Below are 24,291 nucleotides of genomic sequence, written 5' to 3'. Positions count from 1 at the left end.
CTACCTTTAGCCGGTATAGCTTTCTTTCTCCATTTAGCTAGGGAAAATGTGGTATATTCTGACTAGAAGAAAATATAAGACTTTTGAGAAATACTAAAATCAAAACTAAAATCCCAGATCTTAACAAAACGCACTCTCTTTTCAAGCTTTTTTTTTCCCTCACCATCTTCTCTCATTGCTCCCCCCTCCCCAAATATTTTGCAATAACAGTAATGCTGGGAGGAAAGAAAAAATAAAAATCTGATGCACTTAACAGATATTTCAGTACAATAATGCATCACAGATGTTCATATCAAACTGTGCACGCGTGCATACAATTTTACTGAGAAGGCTGTTGTTGCATTTCTGACTTTGGGGTTGGGGTTCCCTAACAACTCCATCTGCCCAGGCTCTGGAATCGCTCCCTTCCCAGTTAGCCCATGTCTGCCCACGAGTATGGAGGAGAGATTTCATCACCTTGCTCCAAAATGATAACAGGACAAATTGGCGGGGTCAGGCACTCTGGCAGGTGGTGAAGGGTGTGCAGATTAGGGAACCGAGAGGAGTCCTGTTTTCTTTTGTTCAGGACTTGCTTCCTGCAGCCCTCTCAGGGAGCTGGACCCAAGAACAATTTTAAGAGAGGGCCCAGGCTGGTGATGGGGTGGGTGCATTTTTGAAACCAGAGATTTGAGTCTGTTTGATCTTCAAACATGGGCTTTGGAGACTGTCAGCGGGCTTCTTGCTGGCCGATGAATGGCTCTCAGGAACTTTTCCTAAAACATAACCTCGCATGCTTTCCAGCAAATGTTTTCAACCTACCAGAGCCATCCTTTGGTTGCACAGCAGTGTTTCCAGACCTCGAAGAAGGATAGTTTTGTTGTTTTAAGAGAGACAGATTAAAGCCAGGGGCTGTTTAACCAGAGTCTGTGTGCTCCCTTGGGCTTTGGTCGGATTCCTCTGTGGTTGGTACAAAGAGGGTGTTGAGAGGGACGGTGGGTCGCCCACCTTCACAGCCTAAAAAAAGACATCGAGGCCAGACATGAGGCCTCTGAACAGAGAGGCCTCCCACAAACCTGTCTCCAAAATGAGATGGGCGGTGAGCACTAGGGAGCCTAACACAGATAATATCAGCTCCTGAGGCTGGCAAGGGAAAAGTCACTTCAGAGGGAGCGAGCCGGTACGTTCAGAGGAATCGGTGCTGGGCCAGAGAATGCACAGGATTTTTCCCTGCGGAGAAGGAGTCAGGCGTAGTCAGAACCCTGCGGGGCGTGACTAACTGCCCCAATATTCCTGCCACCGGGCCCTCTGGGTAAGGACTCCACAATTATGGGAGAGCCAGCAGGAGAACCGACAAACCCGCCTTTCATTTGGCCGGCAAATCAATCTGGCTTCTTACCTCCCTGGGGACAATATTGCATTTCCCCTGGAAAAACAAAAGCCAGAGATCTCTGAAGGGGGATCAGTTTCTGCTCCTGTTTCCCTGGTGAAGAGCTTGCAGCATCTCAGGAGCACAAGCAGGTCTGGTTCCAGCAGTAGAGCTTCTAGTCCAGCCAATTTCCCGGGCTGGCTCCTTTCTGGAAAAGCATGTCTTGGGGACCATGCCTCACTTGGGGCATGGGCCCATGCTCCTTGCAGGAGCCACCAACCCCTGACTCGGAGCGCCTGTTCTGGGATTGACAGCCCGTCTCAAGGCGCAGATGTGAACTCATTGTTCCCAGGGCCTCAGAGTTGAGTTTGGGGCCAGTGAGTTGTGAGTGACCTCTGCCCATGGAGACAAGGCTTTTAACAACACTTTGCTGGATAAGCTCCGCCCTCCTCCCTGCCCCCATGCCTGAGGTTCAGAAATCAGAACTGTCAACCTTGAAGCGAACACATCTCTCTGAAATTATGAACCCCCAAACTATACTTGCTGACTTTCTCTCAGCCTAGGGAGGCGGTCCAAGGGGCACATGGAGTTCTGTAGAGGCTCCGGGAAATTTGGCAGCTCTTAACCTCAACCTGCAAGCCAGGGCCACCAGACACCAGGTCTATTGCACCTCTCCTGCCTCCCAACCCCAGGAAGCATATCTCCCTCTGTGCGTCCTCTGTACAGGTACACACACACACTCACACACACACATACACACACAACGGCTACCCAGATGCATCCTCCCAATGGCCTCAGGACAGCCTCCTGCTCTTGAGACCCCGGGGCCTCAGGGAAAGTCAGACGCAAAGTGGCAACTCTCTCTGTTTCTCATCACTGTGATGCTCCGAGGGAAATTCTTTCTTCTCGGGCAGGCACAGCAGGTGGGGAGTGTATATATCCCCGCCAGGGAGCACACTGAGACAGAAGCACACCTGAACTCTCACCCCCAAGCCCAGCATACACTAGTCTGTCCTCATACCACCACAAAGGCAGCCCAAGAGCTGCCCCACAGCTCGAAAGATCCTCTCCCTTTAAGGCAAGGACAGGATCTGGCCACAGGAGGAAGACAGTCTGAGAAGAGGAGAAAGCCACATGGGAACGGCTGGGCTCTGGGACCCAGGCGCCCCGTGCTTACCTGGGAGAAGTTGAGCCCATTGAGCGGGTGGCATTGCTCCTCCACGCGCTCCACGGCCCCGGTGCTCTTCTTCATCTTCTCAGCCTGCTGGGCTAGGTAAAGGTCAAGCACTGGCACGCCACGGGAGCGAACGTCGGTCTCCGTCAGCGAGTTCACCATAAGCATCACCCACACCGGCCTCTTGCGCTCCCAGTTGCCCGCGATGGCATTGAATAGGTAGTCAGCGTAGAGCCCCTTGCCCCGTTGCGCGGGTGTCATCCATGACGGCATCATCAGTTTCACGTAGTCCAGGTGGCGCTTCAGACGCCAGTAGAGTTCGCGGGGCAGCACATCCTGCAGGTTCTCCCCGTGCGGCAGCAGCTGGCAGCTGGCCAGTGCAGAGATCGTGTAGGGGTCGGTCAGGTCCAGCTCGAAGTAGACGCGGGCGCTGGCCTGGAAGGCTGCCTTGGAGTTGTCCGGGATGAAGTCCCAGACGCGGGTGTAGGGGACATGGATGGTGCCAAACAGATAGGCTGGGGGGTCACGCCGAATAGTCCACAGGAAGGAGTTCAGGTCCCTCTGCTGCAGAAGGAGAGGTGAAGGAAGGCAGTCAGGCTGAAGCCAGCAGAAGGTTAGAACAGAGGGGGCAGGTGGAGGTGGGGATAGAAGACAGAGACCGACCGAGGGCCATGGGAAGGAGCAAGGGCTTTGGAAACTAAGACCCACATTCAAATCCTGGCTTTGGCCTGTCTTGGCTGTATGATCTTAAGCACACTTTTTCACTTTCCACAGACTCAGTTTCCCCATCTGTAAAATGGGAGCTGAGAGCAGCCACGTCAAAGATTGTTGGGAGAATGAAAAGACACAATCTATGTAAATAAGCCCGGAGAGCAGTGCCAGGCTCAGAGGGAGTGAAGGTAGTGAAGGAAGCTCTCGTTATGATTGGCTCTAGCTATGAGTGCCAAGGCCTGCCACACCACCTGAGAATATTTAATCTTGGCCAAGCCAAACCTTCACCGGCGGTGTTTCGTGTGGAGGGTGGGGAGAGGGGGACCAAGAGTCCTGCTCTGGCAAGAAGGGAGGAAGTCATATAACTTTTAAATCCAACCATTAGAAGATACACGCCAAGAGCACTTTGAAAGCAGAACACCTATTAAAAATAGCCTATTTAAACAGCTACTTCCCCATTCAGCAGGGCGGATGCAGTTTTCTTTTTGGAGGGCAGGTCTGGGGTGTCAGCTACTCTGCTTCACCAGCTGAAACCACAGATGAGAAAGTGCTTTAAAACCTGCAGGCTAAGTCAAGTCTCAGGCCCTGGTTTGGGACGGAAAGATTCCACAGAATTAGTCCCAAGAAATGTACAGGCTTTCCAGGCTCCTCCCCTTAAAAGGTGTACCTGGACTCCAAGTCCAATTGTCTGCCATCACCTAGGCTCTGAAGAGGAATGTGTGTGTGTGTGTGTGTGTGTGTGTGTGTAGAGATGAAGGAGGGTCGTGAAGACGTGGGTCATTTCTCCAATCCAGTTTAAGTCCAGGGGTCAAGGGACATGAGAAAGGGTCTCTGGTGTCCCTCAGGCAGTCATTTTCCACCCTGGAACACCCCCTGGACTGTCCACTGCCCGCCACCACCTGCAAGCTTTCCGTCAACTCATAACATTTTTCTGCCTGATTCTAGTACAAAAGAAAAGTATCTGTTGGGGTGGGAAAAGGGAATAGTACCTTACTTTACCAACAGCCAACAAATGTAAATCTCAGCATCCTGGTGAGAGGCTAGCACTGAGGACTCTGCCTGTCGCCAAGCTCCCTGTTTCCATACAAGTCAGGTCGCTGGAGGTGCACCTTGCCCAAGGTCAACTAACTGGGCTGCCAGTGAGGACCCTACAGACGGTTTCCTGCTCCCTGGTCTCCAATCCAGGGCTATTTTCAAGGCACTAATTTACACTTTGAGGGAGAAAGACTGAGGGAAATCAAGGGATTCCTTAGTTTGGAAGGAAAATTAGGAAACCTAGTAATTACTCAATCCCCAAAGAAATATTAGGCCAGCATGTCCTGGCACTTTCTTTTCCTCTCCTCTGGAATCTTCATCCTTTTTGTGAAACCAGGGGCACTTGGGAGCGTGGGTGCTGGGGTCTGGGCTAGAGATGCAGAAAGTTTGCCTGAGGTCACCGGCGGGGATCAAGAGAAAGAGGGGAGCTTGCGAGGAGTCTGGGCGTGTGTGAACGAGAGGAAGGCGCAGAGAAGAGAAAGGCAAGGAACTGCAGAAACAGTGTCAGAAGTGGGAAGAGAGGAACCAGAGGGTAAAGACGGATCAAAGTAAGACGGGAGTCCAAAAGGGCACAGAGAGGAAAGGTCCAAGCAGGACCGAAAGTCCGAGGAGAGCCCGAGAGCGTCAGCGGGTGGGGAAGGAGCTGGAGAGGGAGCGCCCCAACTCGGTTCCCCGCACGGGGCAGGAGCTCGGGAGGCAGAAGCCAGGGCAGGGCGCCCGAGGCACTGCCCGGAGCGCAGAGGTGGAACGGGTGGGCCGAAGTGGGTGCGGAAGGCAGGACCCCCAAACCATCGTCCCCGAGGGGCTGGAGTGGCCGGGCGGCCGGGAGAGTGGCCGGGCGGGCGCTCGCTCACCGATCCGGGCGGCCGGCACTGTCCTCCGTCCGGGGGCTGCGGGCGGGCGCGGGCGGTGGCCAGGAGGGCGGCGAGCAGCGGCCCTGCCAGGGCGGCGTGCATCCTGCCGGGCCTGCGGGGCGCGGGGGACCGTCCTGGGAGGCGCCCCCTCAGCGGGGCAGGCAGCCCCCGGCTGGGCACAGAGGTTCCTCCGCAGCGCGGGGCTCCGGACGCGGGATGCCGGGAGCCCTTTGGGGCGTGGCCGTATGTCCCTGCCGGACCCGGGGGTCCCTTTGGGGCGGGGCTCCGTCTGCGGTAAGAGGGGGATCCTCTGGGGCGGGGCCCCCTCACCGCGGCGCGCCGCCCGCTTGGACGAGCCCCGGGGCTGTGAGAGCGCGCCGGGGTCCCGGGACGCGCGGAGGTCCCGGAGCTGCGTCGCGGTCCAGGGGTGCGCGGTGTTCCCGGAGCAGTACCGGGACGGCGGGCGCGCGAGGACCCGGGGTTATGCTGGGGACCCGGGGCGCGCAAGGGTCCCAGGGGTGCGCGGTGCTCCAGGGGGCGCGCGGTGGGACAAGTGCGGAGGCGGGCGCGGCGGGGGCGGGGGTCGGGTCTGGGGCGCCCGGTGGCCCCCGAGCGGGGCTCAGAGGGGCGGCGGGCGGCCGCGCGGCCGCTGCCCGGGCTCCGCCATGCTGCTCCGCGGCCGGGAGGGAAGGAGAGAGGAGGGCGGGAGAGCGGCGCGGAGCCGGGCCGGGCGGGGGGCTGGGGCCGCCGGGGCGGGGGGAGGGGAGGACCCGGCGCGGGGGGCGGGGGGCCGGGGCCGCGCCGGGCCGGGCCGGGCCGCAGGGAGTCCGGGCGAGCTCTGCGCCCGGGCGCGGCGAGGCGGGGTCTGATGGGCATGGCAGGCGCTCGCTCGCTCCTCTCCTGTTCCCTCGCTCGCTACCTCATACACACGCGCGGAGGGAGGCGAAGCCCGCAGCAGCCACTTCCCAACTTTCCAAACTTCCCAGCGCAACTTTTTCCTCTCCTCCCCTGCCCGCGCCTCCTCCTCGATCTCCCTCCCTCCTCCCTTCGCCAGCTCCCCTCCGGGCCGCAGCTTCCGCGCGCGGCCACCAGAGGGCGCCTGGGCCGATATCCGAAAGGCCAACTTCAATCCGCTCCGCTCTGGACTCCACTGGCCCGGGCAGAGGCAAACGTGGGGACATGGACCAGACAAGTCCTGGAGCCGTGAACAGCGAGAGAGGAGAGGGACAGGAGTGGGTCGGCGCTCCCAGACTGGCTGGAAGGCAGCACTCAAAGGAAATCCCCGGAAGCTGGTATCTACAACTTTGTATCAAACCCCTGTTCCCAATGCTGGCACGTGATTAGTAGGTGTTCTGCAGACACTAGCTGCGTTAAAACCGAACAACAAAATGATCTTCCTCAAAATTTCTTCATACTTAAACCATTTAAACAGCTTTATCCATCTATATCTTTGTACCACACAGGATCCTGGTGAGGGGTCCTGCAAGGGTGAGTATCAATATCCCAGTTCCTTAGACTTTAAAAGTTGAAAGAGCCCTTAAAACCAGCCTCCTTCAGTTCTGGAGAGGCAAATGAAACTTAGAGAAGGCCAAGAGGCAAGACCCAAGCCTCTGGATGGTTTCCAGCCAAGAGGGAAACTGAGTCATGGGCACTACTGCTTACTTATGTTGAGAAGAGTTCACTGACTCTTTCTAGCCTGAGGATAGAGACTGGAGGAAGAATGAGGTGAAGTTGTCAGAGCCCTCAGCCTACGCAGGAGGGTAGATAGGGACAAACATGCAAATAGGTAATTAAAATATGGACGGTAAGTACCGGAAGAGACAGAAGCACGGAGAAATGGGAACAGAGAGAAAAGTGTCCTCATTCAGCCCCAGGGCTCAGGGAAGACTCCTGGGAGTGGTCTTGAAGGAGAAGTCAGGGGTAGCTGAGTAAAGGAGCAGGGGCCAAGCTGAGTAAGGAGCAGGTGGGAGAGCACGGGTACCTGCAGGGGACTGCTAGCAGTTAGGCATGGCTGGAGCAAAAACCCAGTGGTAAGAATTTAAGTTGTGTCCTTTGGCCAGGCATTGTACTTGGTACGTACTAGGCGATGGGGAATCATTGCAAGACTTGAAGTAGAAGGTGGCTGGGACCAATATGCTTTTAGGAGGCCTGGAGTGGAGGGGTCAGACTGAAGGTAGACGGATCATCGAATAGACGGGCAGTGAGTGGAGAGGGCCCCGGACTCCTGGCTCTCCCATGCCTCCCACTGCTTCAGGCAGCAGGGAGAGCAGCTGGAGCATGGCCACTCTAGACGCTGAGCAGGATCACTGGGCTGCAGGGGCTGAAAAGTTTCTGGAGCTCAGGACCTAGATCTTTGGTGGGAAACCGAGAAGGTAAGGAGGGGCTGCCAGAGACTTCCAGGCTGACTCACCTGAGATCGTCATTTCTGAAGGTCAGAAATAATGTCTGTGGGCAGTTTCATCTGGTTCCACCTGCTGGGTGTCAAAGCCGCGTCAACTCTTTGCTATGCACACATCTGGTGACAGATGCAGATCAGGCCAAAGGGTCCGGATGGTGTGAGAGAACAGCCTGGCTCCGTGCTTCCCACACACCGAGCTCTGAGAACTGCAGCTGCGACAAAAGAGTCCTTTAAAGAGCCTCCACTCCTCAAGGCTCCAAAACTCCCTGCAAAGTCAGCACTCCCTGTGGCGAGGATGAGGTGAAAAGCCTGGGGAGTGGGAGGAGGATTTAATTCCACTGAGAGTGCGTGTGATGGTCTTCACGGGGACCTAGAGCACAAGGCAAATCGTAGTAACAAAGGACATGATGAAACTAAACGGAACCCAGTAGTTAGAGTGATGGTGCACATGACTATGTGCACGAGTTTTTAAAACGTTCCAGGGCTTTTTCCCTAAAATTATAAACGTTTCATTGGGTAATTATCATGAGAGCCAGTTATGACTTTCTCCTCCATGGTCCTTTACTATGGCTGGGTGACCAGGTCAAAACAATTAACTTCTCTGTGCCTCTCTTGCTTCACCCTATTTCTTGCCCTCACTATTTGTCTGAGTCAGCGTGTACAATAACACTTTGGGATCCTCACTGGTATGTATGGTTACTGATACTATTACTGAGATGCAAGAACATACAAGCTTTTCCACTCCTAGGTACATAGCCGAGAAAACTGAAAGCATCCGTTCTCACAAAAACTTGTACACAAATGTTGATAGTAGCACTGTTCAAAATAGCTAAAAGGGAGAACTAACCCAAATGTCCATTAACTGATGAGTGGCTATACCAAATGTGGTCAGGTCATTCAATGGAATACTATTTGGCCATAAAAAAGAATGAAGTGGTGATGCATGCTACAGTATGGCTCAATCTTGAAAAGATTATGCTAAATAAAAGAAGCCAGTCACAAAAAGGCATATATAATATGATTCCACTATATGAAATGTCCAGAATAGGCGCATATATAGAGGCAGAGAGTCTACTGGTGGTTGCTTCAGCCAAGGAGGAATGCAGAGATGGGGGTCGGTGGGGAGGAAGGACCGTGGTTAAAGGAAGCTGTATTTCTTTGGAAAATAATGAAACTATTCTAAAATTGACTGTTGTGATGGTTGCACAACTCTGTGACTATACTAAAAAACCCAGTATATTTTATAGTTTAAATGGGTGAATTGTATGGTATGTGAGTTTTATTTCCATAAACTTGTTACTCCCAAAGAAGAACAAACTACTTTGAGGCCCCAGGAGAGGGTGGTCCCCAAGAATAGGGGTTTCTGTGTTTTCAAACAATTTTTTCCCCCACCTGGTATATGGTGAGCAGCCCCAGATGAGCTATCTTAAAGTCCTAGAAATTCCACAGGCTTCTGCTAACCTCTCCCTGAGTGGCTTCAGGTGGTGGAGCTGTCCTGGCTAGACCTTAGTTGCCTGGTCATCAAGATGGACAGCGCAGGGAACAGAGACCATTAAAGGTCTTCTGTGCCCAACACTCGAGTCCAGAAGTCCATACCACTGCCTGCCCAGGGACCTGTAGGCAGGATGGGAAGGGGCACAGGGCTCAGGAGGCAGGCAGTGGACTCAGATGCCTGCCTTCTCTCCCCGGTCATATCCGGCCCACTTGCCTTTGATTGCATTTTAATTGAGTTGTTCAATCAGGTGGGTACCAGGAATCTGAAGGCTTTAACAGCCGAGGCAGAAACAGAAGCCTTGTAGCAGAACTAAACCAACAAAGTCTGCCTCTTGAGCAGATCCAGGAGCCCCCGTCCTGTCGAAGGGCGTCTCTCAGGCAGGGAGGTCAGGGGCTCCCCTGCTGGGCTGGACCAAAGGAGAAGCTTTGCTCTGAGCCCGAGGGCTGCCCTCTCGTCCAGCCATCGCCTTGGTCGTGGGCCACACTGGTATTTTCCAGTGGACCTGGTGTGGCCTAACTCCCAGCTCCAGCTCTATCTCAGATGTGCCCTACTTCTACCCACCCCCAAGCTCTGTCTTCCCCAGTCTTTTAAAAAATATTTTTATTTATTTGGGTCAACCAAGTCTTAGTTGCAGCATGTGCAGTATGTGGGATCTAGTTCCCCGACCAGGGGTAGAACCCGGGCCTCAGACACAGGGAGCACGGAGTCTTAGCCACTGGACCACCAGGGAAGTGCCCTTACCCTAGTCTTAGTGGGTTGGAAGTTAATCTTTGAAGGTTGAAGGTCATGATGTCCTTGGGAGATGGGAAAGACGGGAAGAGGATTCTGAGACCGTGCAGGGATCAGTAGTGCTTAATACACTAGAGTGGTAGAAAGAACCAGGAAAAAAGGCAGAGGCTGAGATGATTCCCAAAGGGTATCCATTCTCTCACAGGAGTGGGGAAATACACACCACAGAAGTGCAACCAAGGAGCAGACTTGCCAGATTAGATGGTGTTCGTTAAAAACAGAAAGTTCTACTAGATCTGGCCCAGTGGGGGAGCAGGACACAGAGGAATCAGCCCAGAGTTCTGTCCTCAGGGAGCTTGCCACCCAGGGAGGGAGACAGAGGTACCCACAAATAGCACTTTGGGAAACAGATGGGGGCTGAGGGAGAGCAGCAACCTTAGGAGAGAAGAAAGTCAGGCTTAGGAGAAAGGAGGCCAGCAAAGGTCTTGCTGAGAAGGTGATGTTTGAGTTGATCTCTAAGGATGAGCAGTATTTGGACAGGGGGTGTGAGGAATGGAAGGTCATTTCAGACAGTGGGAACAGTGTGTGCAAAGGCAGGGAGGTATAAGTGTTTGGCTTACTGGGAATGCCATAAGCTAGAACTTGAGAACCATTGAGGAGGATCAGAAATAAGACTGCGCCGGGAAGGGTCATGTATGACCTTGGAAAGCCGTTCATCTTGCCCTTCAGAGGATGCGATCGTCTTGGGTTATTCTCCATAAATTGTGCTAACTGAGGGTAGCGAACATGTCAGGTTCCTGAAGAGATGCATTCACAGCCCTGTGTGTGCAGCCATCAGTGATGGAAGAAAAATGATCTGCATTGACTCTGTTAACTTACAAATAGTTATGGGCCCTCATGTCTGCAGGCATGAAGGAACACAATCCTGACCTCTGGCTACCTGCAATTATTGAACAACACAAAAAGTATTCAGGTGACTAGTTACAATGCATCTCAGTGCCAAGTGAATCATGTAGTAATCGTAAAAGTTCAGGAAAAGCCAGTGAGAACTGGAAGGTCAGGGGCATTAAACCAGGAGGCATGGGATTTGTATTTGGCTATAGAGGAAAATGGGATTTAAAGAGGTGGAAAGAGCCTTGTTTGCAACCCAGTTAAAGGGAATGATGAAAGCAAAGAGGCAGAGGAGGGTCAGGGCCTAGGACATTCTGCCTGAAGAAGAGGGGTGATGTTGAGAATGGGTTGTGGTGGGGATGGGGTGATATGGACCAGGTCTCTGCAAATGAAGGAGGAGTAAGAGCTGGGGATTATCATAGACCAGTTCTGTGCCGGATTCTTTATCTAAAGCAGGGGACCCCAGCCTCCAGGATCTGATAATCTGAGGTGGAGCTGAGTAATAGTAATAGAAGTAAAGTGCATAATGCATGTAGTGTGCTTGAATCATCTCAAAGCCATCCCTCTGACCCAGGTCCATGGAAAAATTGTCTTCCATGAAACTGGTCCCTGGTGCCAAAAAAGTTGGGGCCCACTGATCTAAAGGATCTCAGCAACACTGTGGGACAGGTATTTTTACCCCCATTTTAAAGACGATGAAACTGAGTCTCAGAGGGGACATATGACATATTCAAGTAACACAGCTGGTAATTTGAAGTTCTAGACTGCCTGAACCACTGAACCACTCACTTCCTTTAAGACACCAGTGGGAAGGTAGTGAAAGGTGTTTGAGCCAGACTGGGTGCATCTGGTGAACACACACACACGGTCACTGGGGGACACATTCACACCACATGTGGCACATCCTGGGCTGTCTCCTGATCTCATTAGGACAGTGGGACATTTGTCATTTAGGAAACTTTTGCCTTTCTCTTTAGCCCGAGCCATCTGAGGCTCTAGTCCTCTATTTAGGCATTAGTAGAAGTATGGAAAGGGAAAAAAGAAATGTGATGCTTGAAACAAAATACCCCATCGAGCTGACCACTAAATAGCACTTAGACCCCAAGTATACACACAGCTGCTTTATGTAATGAAGGCTGTGGACCATGTTCCTGGATATAAAATAACAAACCACATATAACGTTTTACATAGCTGTGTAATTAGCACGGATCTGTGAGTGTGTGAGCTGACCGGGGTGAGGGAAGGGGGGCTCAAGCCTCTAGTGAAGTGAGCTGGAAGGAAGAGCATGTGCTGTTGGACCAAGAAGATGGGGGTTTGAATCCTTGCTGCCCACGTTGCAGTACTAAGACCTTGGGCAATTTATTTAAACTCTGCGAACTTCCAGTTTCATATCCGTCAATAGGTGTAAAAGTATATGCCTTATTGCAAATGGTTTGACCCTTCTTGCCCCTAGAGGAACGTTTGGCAATATCTGAAGATATTTTTGGTTATCATAATTGGGAAGGTGCCACTGGCATCTAGTAGGCAGAGCCTGGGGTGCTGTTAAACATCCTACAACACACAGGATGGTCTTCCCAGGTGGCTCAGTGGTTAAGAACCCACCTGTCAATCCCTGAGTCGGGAAGATCCCCTGTAGAAGGAAATGGCAACCCACACCAATATTCTTGCCTGGGAAATCCCATGGATAGAGGAGCCGGATGGGCTATAGTCCGTAGGGGGTTACAAAGAGCTGGACGCTACTAAGCAACTGCTGCTGCTACTGCTGCTGCTGCTGCTGCTAAGTCGCTTCAGTCGTGTCCGACTCTGTGCAACCCCGGAGATGGCAGCCCACCAGGCTTCCCATCCCTGGGATTCTCCAGGCAAGAACACTGGAGTGGCTTGCCATTTCCTTCTCCAATGCATGAAAGTGAAAAGTGAAAGTGAAGTCGCTCAGGTTGTCTACTTGAAAGTTACACAGTCGTGTCCAACTCCTAGCGACCCCATGGACTGCAGCCTACCAGGCTCCTCCGTCCATGGGGTTTTCCAGGCAAGAGTACTGGAGTGGGGTGCCATTGCCTTCTCCGACTAAGTAACTAAACAACAACAAAAAATGATATCTAAATATTTCAATTAATAATTCCTGGCAAAGGCTGAATCACAACAGTTTGAGGAAATGCTGATTGTCTGAACCCTGATGATTCGATCAGTGTAACTCAGACATTAGCTCCTGAGTGTGTATTGCTGATTTGACCACAATTGCATTTTTTTATTGTGCTTAAATACATATAACATAAAATTTACCATCTTTAAGTACATGGTTCTATAGCAGTAAGTACAGATGACCCTTAAACAATGTAGAGGTTAGGGGTGCCACCCCTCTATGCAGTTGAAAATCTGAGTATAATATCGGTCCTTTATCCATGGCTCCACATTCAAGGATCCAGCCAGCCACAGATCATGTTGTATTGCAGTATTTGCTACAGAAAAAGTCCTGCATATAGGTGGATCTGAGCAGTTCAAATCCTCATTGTTCGGTGGTCAACTGTATATTCATAGTGTTATGCAACCAGTCTCCAGAACTCTTTTCCTCTTGGCAAAACAGAAACTCTGTATCCATTAAACAGCAACTCCAATCTTCCCTCCCTCCAGCCTTTGTCAGCTGTCATTCTAATTTGTCTCTCTGAATTTGATTATTCTAGATACCTAGGGCTTCCCTGGTTACTCAGCTTGTAAAGAATCCGCCTACAATGCAAGAGACTCCAGTTTGATTCCTGGGTCGGGAAGATCCCCTGGAGAAGGGATAGGCTACCTACTCCAGTGTTCTTGGGCTTTCCTGGTGGCTCAGACAGTAAAGAATCCACCTGCAATGCAAGAGATCTAGGTTTGATCCCTGGGTTGGGAAGATCCCCTGGAGGAGGGCATGGGAACCACTCAAGTATTCTTGCCTGGAGAATCCCTCATGGACAGAGGTACCTGGCGGGCTACCAAGGTGTCCATGGGGTTGCAAAGAGTCCCACACGACTGAGTGACTAAGCACAGCAATACAGATTAGGAAATTGGAGCCCCAAACTTGATCAAAATCCCCCAGCCAGTCCATGGCAGAGCCAGATTTGAACCATGGCAGGGTGACCCCAGAGGCTGACACAAGCTGAACAAAATTCATGTACCGGCTCCAGCATCTGGACCTTGGCAAGGATGACGACTTCTATAAAGAGGGAAAGAGGATTTGGTCATTCATTAATGCGACACATATGTGTTGAGAGTCGAATCAGTGCTAAGGCATTGGTGAACAAGATAGGCAGAGATCTACCCACAATGGCCTTACTTTCTAGGTCATGAAGAAAAACAAGAAAGGAGTAACCCAGACCAGTGGGAGAGAGTGTGACTGGTGGATGCTGAGGAGTCTGCTGTGAGAGGAGCTGAGGGAAGAGCATTCCCAGCAGAGGGACCAGCCTGCACAAAGCCCAGAGGGAGGGACCACTTCAGTGTGTTCAGGAAACATAAGATTCCAGCGAAGCTTGCCTGCATGAGGGGGGAAATTCTAAGAGATCACATTAGAGAGATGGGAGGGGCCAGATGAAGTAAGGGTTTGAAGGTCAAAGTAAGGAGTTGGAATTCCAGCTTTACTAAGAAACTGTGTGTGTGTTTGTGTGTGTGTGAATTGATCAGTCATGTCTGAGTGTGTCAGTTGCAACCCTGTGGACTGTAGCCCACCAGGCTCCTCCATCCATGGGTTTTTCCAGGTAAGAATACAAAAGTGGGTTGCCCTTCTCTTCACCAGGGGATCTTCCTGACCCAGGGGTTGAACCCAGGTCTCCTGCATTGCAGGCATTCCCACCAGGGAAGCCCAAGAAACCATAGGAGGCCTTTAAAGAAAGCAACACAATCTGATTCACATTTTTAAAAGCTGGTTTAGACTTCGGTGGCTCAGAGGGTAAAGCGTCTGCCTGCAGTGCAGGAGACCTGGGTTCGATCCTTGGGTCAGGAAGATCCCCTGGAGAAGGAAATGGCAACCCACTCAAGTACTCTTGCCTGGAAAATCCCATGGATGGAGGATCCTGGTAGACTACAGTCCATGGGATTGCAAAGAGTTGGGGACACGACTGAGCGACTTCACTTTCATGGAGGTTGGTGAAGTGGCAAGTGAAGATTTCCAGGAGTCCAGTAAAAGCAGGAGGTGAGGTTGGTGGCGGTTCGGTCCAAGATGCGTGTAGTGAAACCGGAGGAAAGTGAGCAGGTTTGGGTTGAGGAAAGAGAGGGAAGTGAGGAGGTGGACATGGCCCATTCAGGCAGCTCTTGCTTAGACTGTTGTGGGAAAGAAATAGACTGGAGAAAGAACGCGGATCAGTGGAGAGACTTAAAATCACGACCCTATGGTGTTTGTGTGCCAGTGTGAAGAATCCAGCAGACAGGAAAGAGTTTGTGATCCCAGAGCGAGAAGGCCTCTGTGGAGGAGTCCTTGAGAAGCACTAGAGCAGGTAAGAGGCTTGAGATCCAGAGATAATGGAGGATCCCATCCTTGTTAAGATGTTTCGTCTGTTATTACCGGAGCGCAGGCAGCAAGCATGTGAATGTTGTAAGTAGTTCAGAAAGCTGTTCTGAAATACTTCTTCCTCAGAAATATCAGTGCCATGTCGTGGGCCACTGGTCAGCCCCTAGCCCTGAACACTGATCCAGACTGAGTTCTGGCCCCTAGACTGGATATCTAATCCTTTGTTCATGAGGGAGACCCTGGGAATGACCACGGATGACTCAATGTAACCCATCTCTACAGCCAAAAAGACCACTTGAAGCAAAGTAGTTGATATTCCGCAACCAGGAAGGATCAATAGATGAAGCCTGCCTTAAGACAGTGTCCAGAAGTGGCATCCCCAGGACTTGAGAGGGTTAAGAGTAGAACTATTTTTGAGGAGTGTCTTAATAGGAAGATAGCTAAGATACTGGGGCTTCGTAGGTGGTTCAGCAGTAAAGTGGTTCAGCCTGCAATGCAAGAGATGGAGGTTCGATCCCTGGGTGGGGAGGATCCCCTAGAGAAGGAAATGACAACTCACTCCAGGGTTCTTGCCTGGGAAATCCCATGGACAGAGGAGCCACAGTCCATGAGGTCGCAAAGAGTTGGATATGACTTAACAACTAAGCAACAAAAACAACAAGCCAAGAGGCCTTTCAAAATGGGTCAAAGGTTGGACTTCATTAGAATGAGAGGCCCAGACTGACATAAGATGTTACTGAGATTGTTAACAAGGACTCAAGCAGAGTGAAGAGTGGGGTAAGTGGGGTTACTGATGGTCAAGTAAATCTAGGAACAAGTGACTTGCAGCTTTTCCCTTTTTTGTGGGTCCTTGTAGGACTAATGTTGCTTGTGCAATTAGGCTTATACATTTATGTGGTAATTAAGAGTTTATAACTCTTAATTATATGCTGTATAAGAAGAGGCTTCACAACTCCTAGCCTAATCCCTGAGACCTCAATTTCCTCATCTGTGAAGTAAGAACAGTAGTAACACAGCACACAGGTGTGTTGTGGGGATCAAGCTGTTGGATGTGAAGGTGCTTTGTGTACTGTCAAGGGCATGAATGTTACTTTTATGATGATTATTAATTATATTGATAGCAAGAGGCTTCTAAAATATCTCCTCTCCTTTGATAAACACTTTCATGGTCTTCTAAGAAGTTACGAAAGAGCATGAGTCATCTGAGACACAGATGCCTTTTGGAAGAGGTCATGAGTGTCCACAGAAGAGTGGCACCCAGAGTCACTGCACCGAGCATTTGGGTGGGTGGTGCCTTGCACAAGGGCACTCTTAGTGGGCAGTGAAATCCAGGGCAAGGGGCTGCATCTATGTTTGATTCCAAAAGGCACAATTCAGGCTGGCAGTGGCTCTGATAACACTGGCCTGCAAACTTCCTCAAATATTTAATGCTTGCTTGACCTTTGTTGTTCAGTCGCTAAGTTGTGTCCAGCTCTTTGCAAGCCCATGGACTTCAGCACACCAGGCTCCCTGTCCTCCACTGTCTCCCAGAGTTTGCTCAAATCAATGTCCACTGAGTTGGTTATGCTATTTAACCGTCTCATCCTGTGCTGCCCCCTTCCCTTTATGCCCTTAGTCTTTCCCAGCATCAGGGTCTTTTCCAATGAATCAGCATCAGGTGATTTGCATCAGGTGGCTAAAGTGTTGGAGCTTTAGCTTCAGCATCATTCCTTCCAATGAATATTCAGGGTTGATTTCCTTTAGGATTGACTGGTTTGATCTCCTTGTAGTCCAAGGAGACTCTCACGAGTCTTCTCCAGCACCACGATTTAAAAGCATCAATTCTTTGGCTCTCAGCATTCTTTATGGTCCAACCCTCACATATGTACATGACTACTGGAAAAACCATAGCTTTGACTATATGGACCTTTGTCAGCAAAGTGAGGCCTCTGTTTTTTAATATGCTGTCTAGGTTGGTCATAGCTTTCCTTCCAAGGAGCAAGTGTCTTTTAATTTCATGGCTGCAGTCACCATCTGTAGTGATTTTGTGAAAGTGAAACTCTCTCAGTTGTGTCTGACTTTTTGCAACCCCATGGACTATACAGTCCATGGAATTCTCCAGGCCAGATTACTGGAGTGGCTAGCGGTTCCCTTTTCCAGGGGATCTTGCCAACTCAGGGGTAGAACCCAGGTCTCCTGCATTTCAGGTGGATTTTTTACCAGCTGAGCCACCAGGGAAACCCAAGAATACTGGAGTGGGTAGCTTATCCCTTCTCCAGTGAATCTTCCCGACCCAGGAATTGAACCAGGGTCTCCTGCATTACAGGTGGATTCTTTAGCAGCTGAGCTACTCGGGAAACCCACAGTGATTTTGGAGCCCAAGAAAATAAAGTCTGTCACTGTTTCTATTGTTTCCTCATCTATTTGCTATGAAGTGATAAGACCAGATGCCATGATCTTAGTTTTCTGAATGTTGAGTTTTAAGCCAGCTTTTTCACTCTCCTCTTTCAGTTTCATCAAGAGGCCCTTTAGTTCATCTTTGCTTTCTGCCATAAGGGTGGTGTCATCTGCATATCTGAGGTTATTGATATTTCTCCCAGCAATCTTGATTGCAGCTTGTGCTTCATCCAGCCTGGCATTTTGCATGATGTACTCTGCATATGAGTTAAATAAGTAGTGTGACAATATACAGCCTTGACGTACTCCTTTCCCAATTAGGAACTGGTCTGTTTTTCTAACTGTTAGAACTGTCTAACTGCCTGTTAGAACTGTCTGGTTCTAACTGTTGTTTCTTGATCTGCATATAGGTTTTGCAGGAGGCAGGTAAGGTGGCCTGGTATTACAATGTCTTGAAGAATTTTCCACAGCTTGTTGTGACCCACACAGTCAAAGGCTTTAGCATAGTCAATGAAGCAGAAGTAGATGTTTTTCTGAAATTCTCTTACTTTTTCTTTGATCCAACGGATGTTGGCAATTTGATCTCTGGTTCCTCTGCCTTTTCGAAATCCAACTTGAACATGAAGTCCTCGGTTCATGTACTATTGAAGCCTAGCTTGGAGGATTCTGAGCATTACTTTGCTAGTGTGTGAGATGAGTGCAATTGTGCGGTAGTTTGAACATTTTTTGGCATTGTCTTTCTTTGGGATTGGAATGAAAACTGACCTCTTCCAGTCCTGTGGCCACTACTGAGTTTTCCAAATTTGTTGGCATATTGAGTACAGCACTTTCACAGCATCATCTTTTAGGATTTGAAATATCTCAGCTGTAATTCCATCACTTCCACTAGCTTTGTTTGTAGTGAGGATTCCTAAAGCCCACCTGACTTCACACTCCAAGATGTCTGGCTCTAGGTGAGTTATCATGCCATCATGGTTATCTGGGTCATGAAGATCTTTTCTGTATAGTTCTTATGTGTATTCTTGCCACCTCTTCTTAATATCTTTTACTTCTGTTAGGTCCATACCATTTCTGTCCTTTATTGTGCCCATCTTTGTATGAAATGTTCCCTTGGTATTTCTAATTTTCTTGAAGTGATTTCTAGTCTTTCCCATTCTATTGTTTTCCTCTATTTCTTTACATTGATCACTTAGGAAGAGTTTCTTATCTCTCCTTGCTATTCTATGGACCTCTACATTCAAATGGGTATCTTTCTTTTCTTCTTTGCCTTTAGCTTTCTTCTTTTCTCAGCTATTTTTAAGGCCTCCTCAGATAACCGTTTTGCCTTTTTGCATTTCATTTTCTTGGGGATGGTTTTGACCACCGCCTCCTGTACAGTGTCACAAACCTTAATCCATAGTTCTTCAGGCACTCTGTCTATCAAATCTAATCCCTTGAATCTATTTGTCACATCCACTATATAATCATAAGGGATTTGATTTAGGTCATACCTGAATGGTCTAGTGGCTTTCCCCTACTTTCTTCAATTTAAGTCTGAATTTTGTGATAAGGAGTTCATGATCTGAGCTGCAGTCAGCTCCTGGTCTTATTTTTTCCCTGTCATTCTACCTCCTCACCAATTCTTGGTCTTGTCCATATTTGTAATTATAGTCATGCTAGTGGGTGTGAAGTGGTATCCCACTGTGGTTTCAGTCTGCATGACTAATGATGTTAAGCATATTTTCCTGTGTTTATTTGACATTGTTATACCTTCTTTAGTGAGTCACTTGTTGAAATGTTTTGCTCGTTTGTATCAGGCTGTTTGTTTGGCTTTTTACTGAGGTGTGTTAGTTCTTTTTTTTTTTTAATTTTTTATTATTATGATTATTTTTTTTACTTTATAATATTGTATTGGTTTTGCCATACATCAACATGCATCCGCCACGGGTGTACACACGTGTTCCCCATCCTGAACCCCGCTCCCACCTCCCTCCCCATACCATCCCTCTGGATCATCCCAGTGCACCAGCCCCAAGCTTCCTGTATCCTGCATCGAACCTGGACTGGCGATTCGTTTCTTATATGATATTATACACATTTTAATGCCATTCTCCTAAATCATACCCCCCCCCCCCGGCCCCGACAGAGTCCAAAAGACTGTTCTATACATCTGGGTCTCTTTTGCTGTCTCTCATACAGGGTTGTCGTTACCATCTTTCTAAAAAAATATGGAACGCTTCACGAATTTGCGTGTCATCCTTGCGCAGGGGCCATGCTAATCTTCTCTGTATCGTTCCAATTTTAGTATATGTGCTGCTGAAGCGAGCACGATGCGTTAGTTCTTTAGGTATTCTGTTTGCAAGTCTTTTGTTAAACATAGTTTTGCAAATATTTTCTCCCAGTGCATGGCTTGTATTTTCATTTTCTTAATAGGGACTTATGAAGAGCAAATTTTGAAGAAATCTAAGCTATCAATTTTTTCATTTTATAATTTGTGTTTTGGGTATCTTATTTAAGAAATCTCGACCTAACCCATGGTCATTAAGATTTTCTCTCCTCTGTTTTCTTCTAGAAGCTTTATAGTTTTAGGTTTTGTACTTAGGTCAGTGATCCATTTTTAGTTGAATTTGTATGAAGTGCGAGGTGAGAATCGAGGTCTTCTTTTTCTTCTTCTTTTTTCCTTCTTTTTGGAAATGGATATCCATTGTTCTAGCATCACTTGTTGAAAAGATCGTCCTTTCTATATTGAATCATCTTGGCACCCTTATCAAAAATCATTGGTTATTTATGCATGGCACATATTTGGACTCTTCTTTGAATTTAGATATCTGTATTTATAGGAACTCCACACTTTTAAAAAATTGCTATAGCCTTATACTTAGTCGGAGAAGGCAATGGCACCCCACTCCAGTACTTTTGCCTAGAAAATCCCATGGATGGAGGAGCCTGATAGGCTGCAGTCCATGGGGTCGCTAGAGTTGGAAATGACTGAGCGACTTCACTTTCACTTTTCACTTTCATGCATTGGAGAAGGAAATGGCAAGCCACTCCAGTGTTCTTGCCTGGAGAATCCCAGGGATGGGAAGCCTGGTTGGCTGCCGTCTATGGGGTTGCACAGAGTCGGACATGACTAAAGTGACACAGCAGCAGCAATATACTTAGTCAAAAAACTGGGCAGTATAAATTTTCCAACCTTGTTCTTCATTTATGTATTTGTATGGCTACCTTGAATCATTTGAATTTTCATACAGATTTTTGAATCAGTTTGTCTATTTTTGGACACAAGCTTGCTGAGACTTTGATTTAAATTGCAATGATGATTGCAATGATTCTCCAGATTTACACCTTAAAAACACTGTCTTCTGATACATAAGTATGGCTAATCTCTCTGTAGTTTTTTTTTTTTTTTTTTACTTCCCCTCAGTGATCTTTTGAGGTTTTTAGTGTATACAACCTGCCATCCTTTGTAAAACCATTCCGTAAGTATTTCATCATTTCTGATGCTCTTAAAAATAGCCTTTAAAAATCTTCAGTTTATGATTGTACTTTCCAAGTATATAAAATACAACTGTATTTCGTTTATTTTTCTTATCTCCCATAATATTGCATATTCTGAATCTATTGCAATGATCATGTGGATCTCTGATGATATCCCCTCTCCATGGCCAAACTTCTCTGGGAAAGGGGTATGGTTACTACCATGCAGAAAGGCCAGCCTCTCAGAGCAAGAGTAGAGTAGAGAACAGTGGAGAAGGGATTGGAGGGGAAAGTAGAATCTAGCACAACACATCTGTGTGAGAATGGCTGTGTCTGAGCTCTCTGTTCTGTACCAGCGGCGTATTTGCCCACGTGTTCTTGTATCAGTTCCACAGTGCGTTTATACTGTGGTTTTGTATCATGTCAGTATCTGGGAAGGTGAGTTTTCCTCCCTTCATTTTTCTTTTTTCAATGTTTAAAGCGTTTAGCTTAAATCCATTTGTATTCCTCCCTGTACATTTTCAAATAAGTAGATTGAGTTCTCAAAAAAATCAATTGGAATTCAGATTGACCTTGTGTTAAATGTTTATACTGATTTCAGAGAAGAGACATGATTTTTTTTAATGCTAAGTCCGCCCTGTCCAAGAACAGGAATGTGTCTGCTTATTCAGATAATCTGTGTCCTACGCTAGTGTTACAGTCTTTTTCACAGTGGTATGCTGTATTCTGGGTTAAATGAATTCCTGGATACTTTCTATGTTTTTGCAACAACGAATGGTGCGAATATTTAGGAAGCACAGGTCCTGCGTTGGATGCTAGGTACATAGTAGTGAACATGACCTTGTCCCTGGTCTCATGGAGCTGACTCTGCAAAGACAGACATCGCCCATGTAAACAGACAAATGGACGGCCACACACTGTGAAGAGTGTGCTGAAGCGAAGGCCCAGCTTTCCACCCTGGCCCTCTGCCTCCTCAGTGTCATTTCTCAGGGCTCCGTGTCGCTGCTCTTACAAAGATCCCAGCCAGATGTCAGGGAAGCAGGGTTTCCAGTTCCAGATCTGATTCTATCTAGCCAGCTTTTTCGTCTTCAGAATGAAGAGTTGGACTACACAACCTTTGCAGACTCTTCCAGCTCCATCCACCATCTTTTGTTTCTTCCTTCTCTCTGTTTTTCTTCCTTCTTTTTTTGTCTCTCTCTCCTTCCCTTCTTCCCCCTCTTTCCTCCCCCACTTTCTTTCATGATTGAGTATGAAGGAAAGAATAGTATTACCTTGGGGACAGAAACTTCTTCATTTTCTTAAAACTGTCTAGTTTTAAGTGTTGTTGAATTGCTCAGACCAAATGCCTACAGTAAAACATGCAGGTGTGACTCGGGAGTAGAATTCATGCTGGAGATGGACAGATGAGAAGATACACTGAAACTTATTATGTGAATAAGACCACTTAGAAAAAGTGTGTAAAATAAGAAAAGAGAGCGAAGGATTAAGAGTAGAAACCAAAGACTGAGTCATTTAAAGTAAAATTAGAGAGAGGAAAGGTCTTTCAGAGGAAAATTGCCATAGGTTTATTTTTATAAGGCTAAGTCGTAAAGAATCCTCTTGCCAATACTGGAGATGTGAGTTCGATCCCTGGGTCAGGAAGATCCCCTGGAGAAGGAAATGGCAAGCCACCCCATTATTCTTGCCTGGAGAATCCCCTTGGACAGAGGAGCCTAGCAGGCTATAGTCCATGGGGTCACAAAAGAGTCAAACAAGACATAGCAACTAAATAATAAAGACACTTTGGAAGGAAGTTTTATGATTCATAATCTTTTAGAATTCTTTTTTACATCATTCCTCACTCTGGAAGGAAACTGGTCAAATTGATGGCCTTCTATGATTCAAAAATATAGCACTGATTTTTAATCATTTTGTTAACAAGATGCTGGAGAAAGCCATCTCAGTCCTCACTGACTCAAGTTCCTTATCTGAAAAGTGGGCATGATAAGGCTTATTTGACAAGGCTGTGATGAATGTGAAATTTGAGTCTAGGAAAGTAAGAAATTTCTATGGAATGAGGAAATATTAGTATAATCATTTTGTATGATAACACCAAGAGTTAAATTTGTTTTCTGTCTTTGACCTTTTCTTTCCACATCCAGTGACTAACATTTTCATAAACTATTGTGCTTTCCATTCTCACATATCTTCTCCTTCTGTCTCAGCTCCTCTGGACTACCCACACCCAGTTGAGAGATCAGAAAGACACCATCTGCTGGTTAATAAACAGACATGTATTCGTTTATAAGCTGATTGGATCAGGGTGTCTTGATGTCCGTGATCTGAACCATTCATGCATTCCACCACTTATCTGAGGTCACACCCAGAGGCTGTGTGGCTGAAATGAATCACAGCTGAGCTGACCATCCTTCCTGGAATCCACAGACTGCAATGGACATGAGTTTAGCCAAAGTGGGCACCTGCCACCTACTCAAATCAGAACTAACCCCTGGTGATCACATCTTTACAGACTCCACTTGGGGCCCCAATCAGTTGAGGATCATGGATGGAGCTTCTATTGAGTGCCTTGTGCATGCTCAGCACCGGGGTGGAGGCTGTGTATGGGGTGGAATTAGAATAAATCAAGAGACCTGGAGCTCCTCAGAAGGCAAGAGGGTGGGAGGATGGCGACAGGTTTGGGACAGGAAACTTAAGGCATTTCACGGGCATCTTGTAGTTGATCTAGACCAGGTTGGGATCTAGTAATACATAACTTCCCCCAAATGAATGAACACTCTGCCTAAAGATTCAAAAACCTCTCCCTCTGAGCTTATTGATGTCTGTTGGCTCCCCTCTTGCCCTGAAGCATGTTTACTTCTCTGGGAGTTGCAGGCTCTCGTGTTCACAGGGCTTGGCGAGGGCCTTGGTCTGTCCTCCAAGTGGAGACGAAGAGCTGCAGATTTATCTGGACTTCACAGCCATCTTCCTTGCATTCTTTATCCCCCATCTGGATATCCCAGAGACATTAACCGATGAAGTAGGGGTTGTTTGCTTTTATTTAAGGAAGAGATATCGGAGAAACAGAAAGAAGCACAAAGCACAGAGGAGTCAGTCAGTTCACCACCAGAGAGTTTATAAGACGAAAAAGATCCTACTGTGAGAAAGGCATCCACAGTCATCAGTTTGCCTGGTATTGCCGTTTTTCAGAAAGGTGCTCAGGCCCCCAAATATCTCTTATTTTTTGGTTAGTAGAAGTTAATTTTTAAAATTGGAGAATAATTGCTTTACAACATGGCATAAGTTTCTGCGGTAGAGCAAAGGGAATCAGATACACCTACACATATATCCCCTCCCTCTTGAGCCTCCCTCCCCCACA

At 48.2% G+C, this 24,291-nt stretch overlaps 1 protein-coding gene and 1 non-coding gene across 3 annotated transcripts in view; both read right to left on the bottom strand.

Moving 5' to 3' along the window:
• TRABD2B (TraB domain containing 2B) overlaps positions 1-5,814 on the bottom strand; it is a 221,439-nt gene extending 215,625 nt beyond the window's left edge. Inside the window, exons 1-2 of one of the 2 annotated variants that reach the window (XM_005204874.5) lie at positions 5,120-5,814; positions 2,523-3,083 (exon numbers count right to left, since the gene is read on the bottom strand). In XM_005204874.5, coding sequence (XP_005204931.1) covers positions 2,523-3,083; positions 5,120-5,221 — 663 coding nt within the window. In that variant the 5' untranslated portion in view covers positions 5,222-5,814. The remainder of the gene's footprint in view (positions 1-2,522; positions 3,084-5,119) is intronic. The other variant, XM_002686409.6, reaches the window with a different exon arrangement.
• A 13,867-nt stretch (positions 5,815-19,681) lies between these two features.
• On the bottom strand, positions 19,682-19,788 carry LOC112446157 (U6 spliceosomal RNA). Its single transcript, XR_003034218.1, has one exon. It is a non-coding gene; the product is annotated as a U6 spliceosomal RNA (small nuclear RNA).
• Between the last annotated feature and the right edge of the window lie 4,503 nt (positions 19,789-24,291).

Source organism: Bos taurus, chromosome 3 (assembly GCF_002263795.3).
Source record: "Bos taurus isolate L1 Dominette 01449 registration number 42190680 breed Hereford chromosome 3, ARS-UCD2.0, whole genome shotgun sequence".
Taxonomy (NCBI): domain Eukaryota; kingdom Metazoa; phylum Chordata; class Mammalia; order Artiodactyla; family Bovidae; genus Bos; species Bos taurus.
The sequence above is the reverse complement of the archived record's forward strand: the minus strand, read 5'-3'. Positions and strand labels throughout refer to the sequence as shown.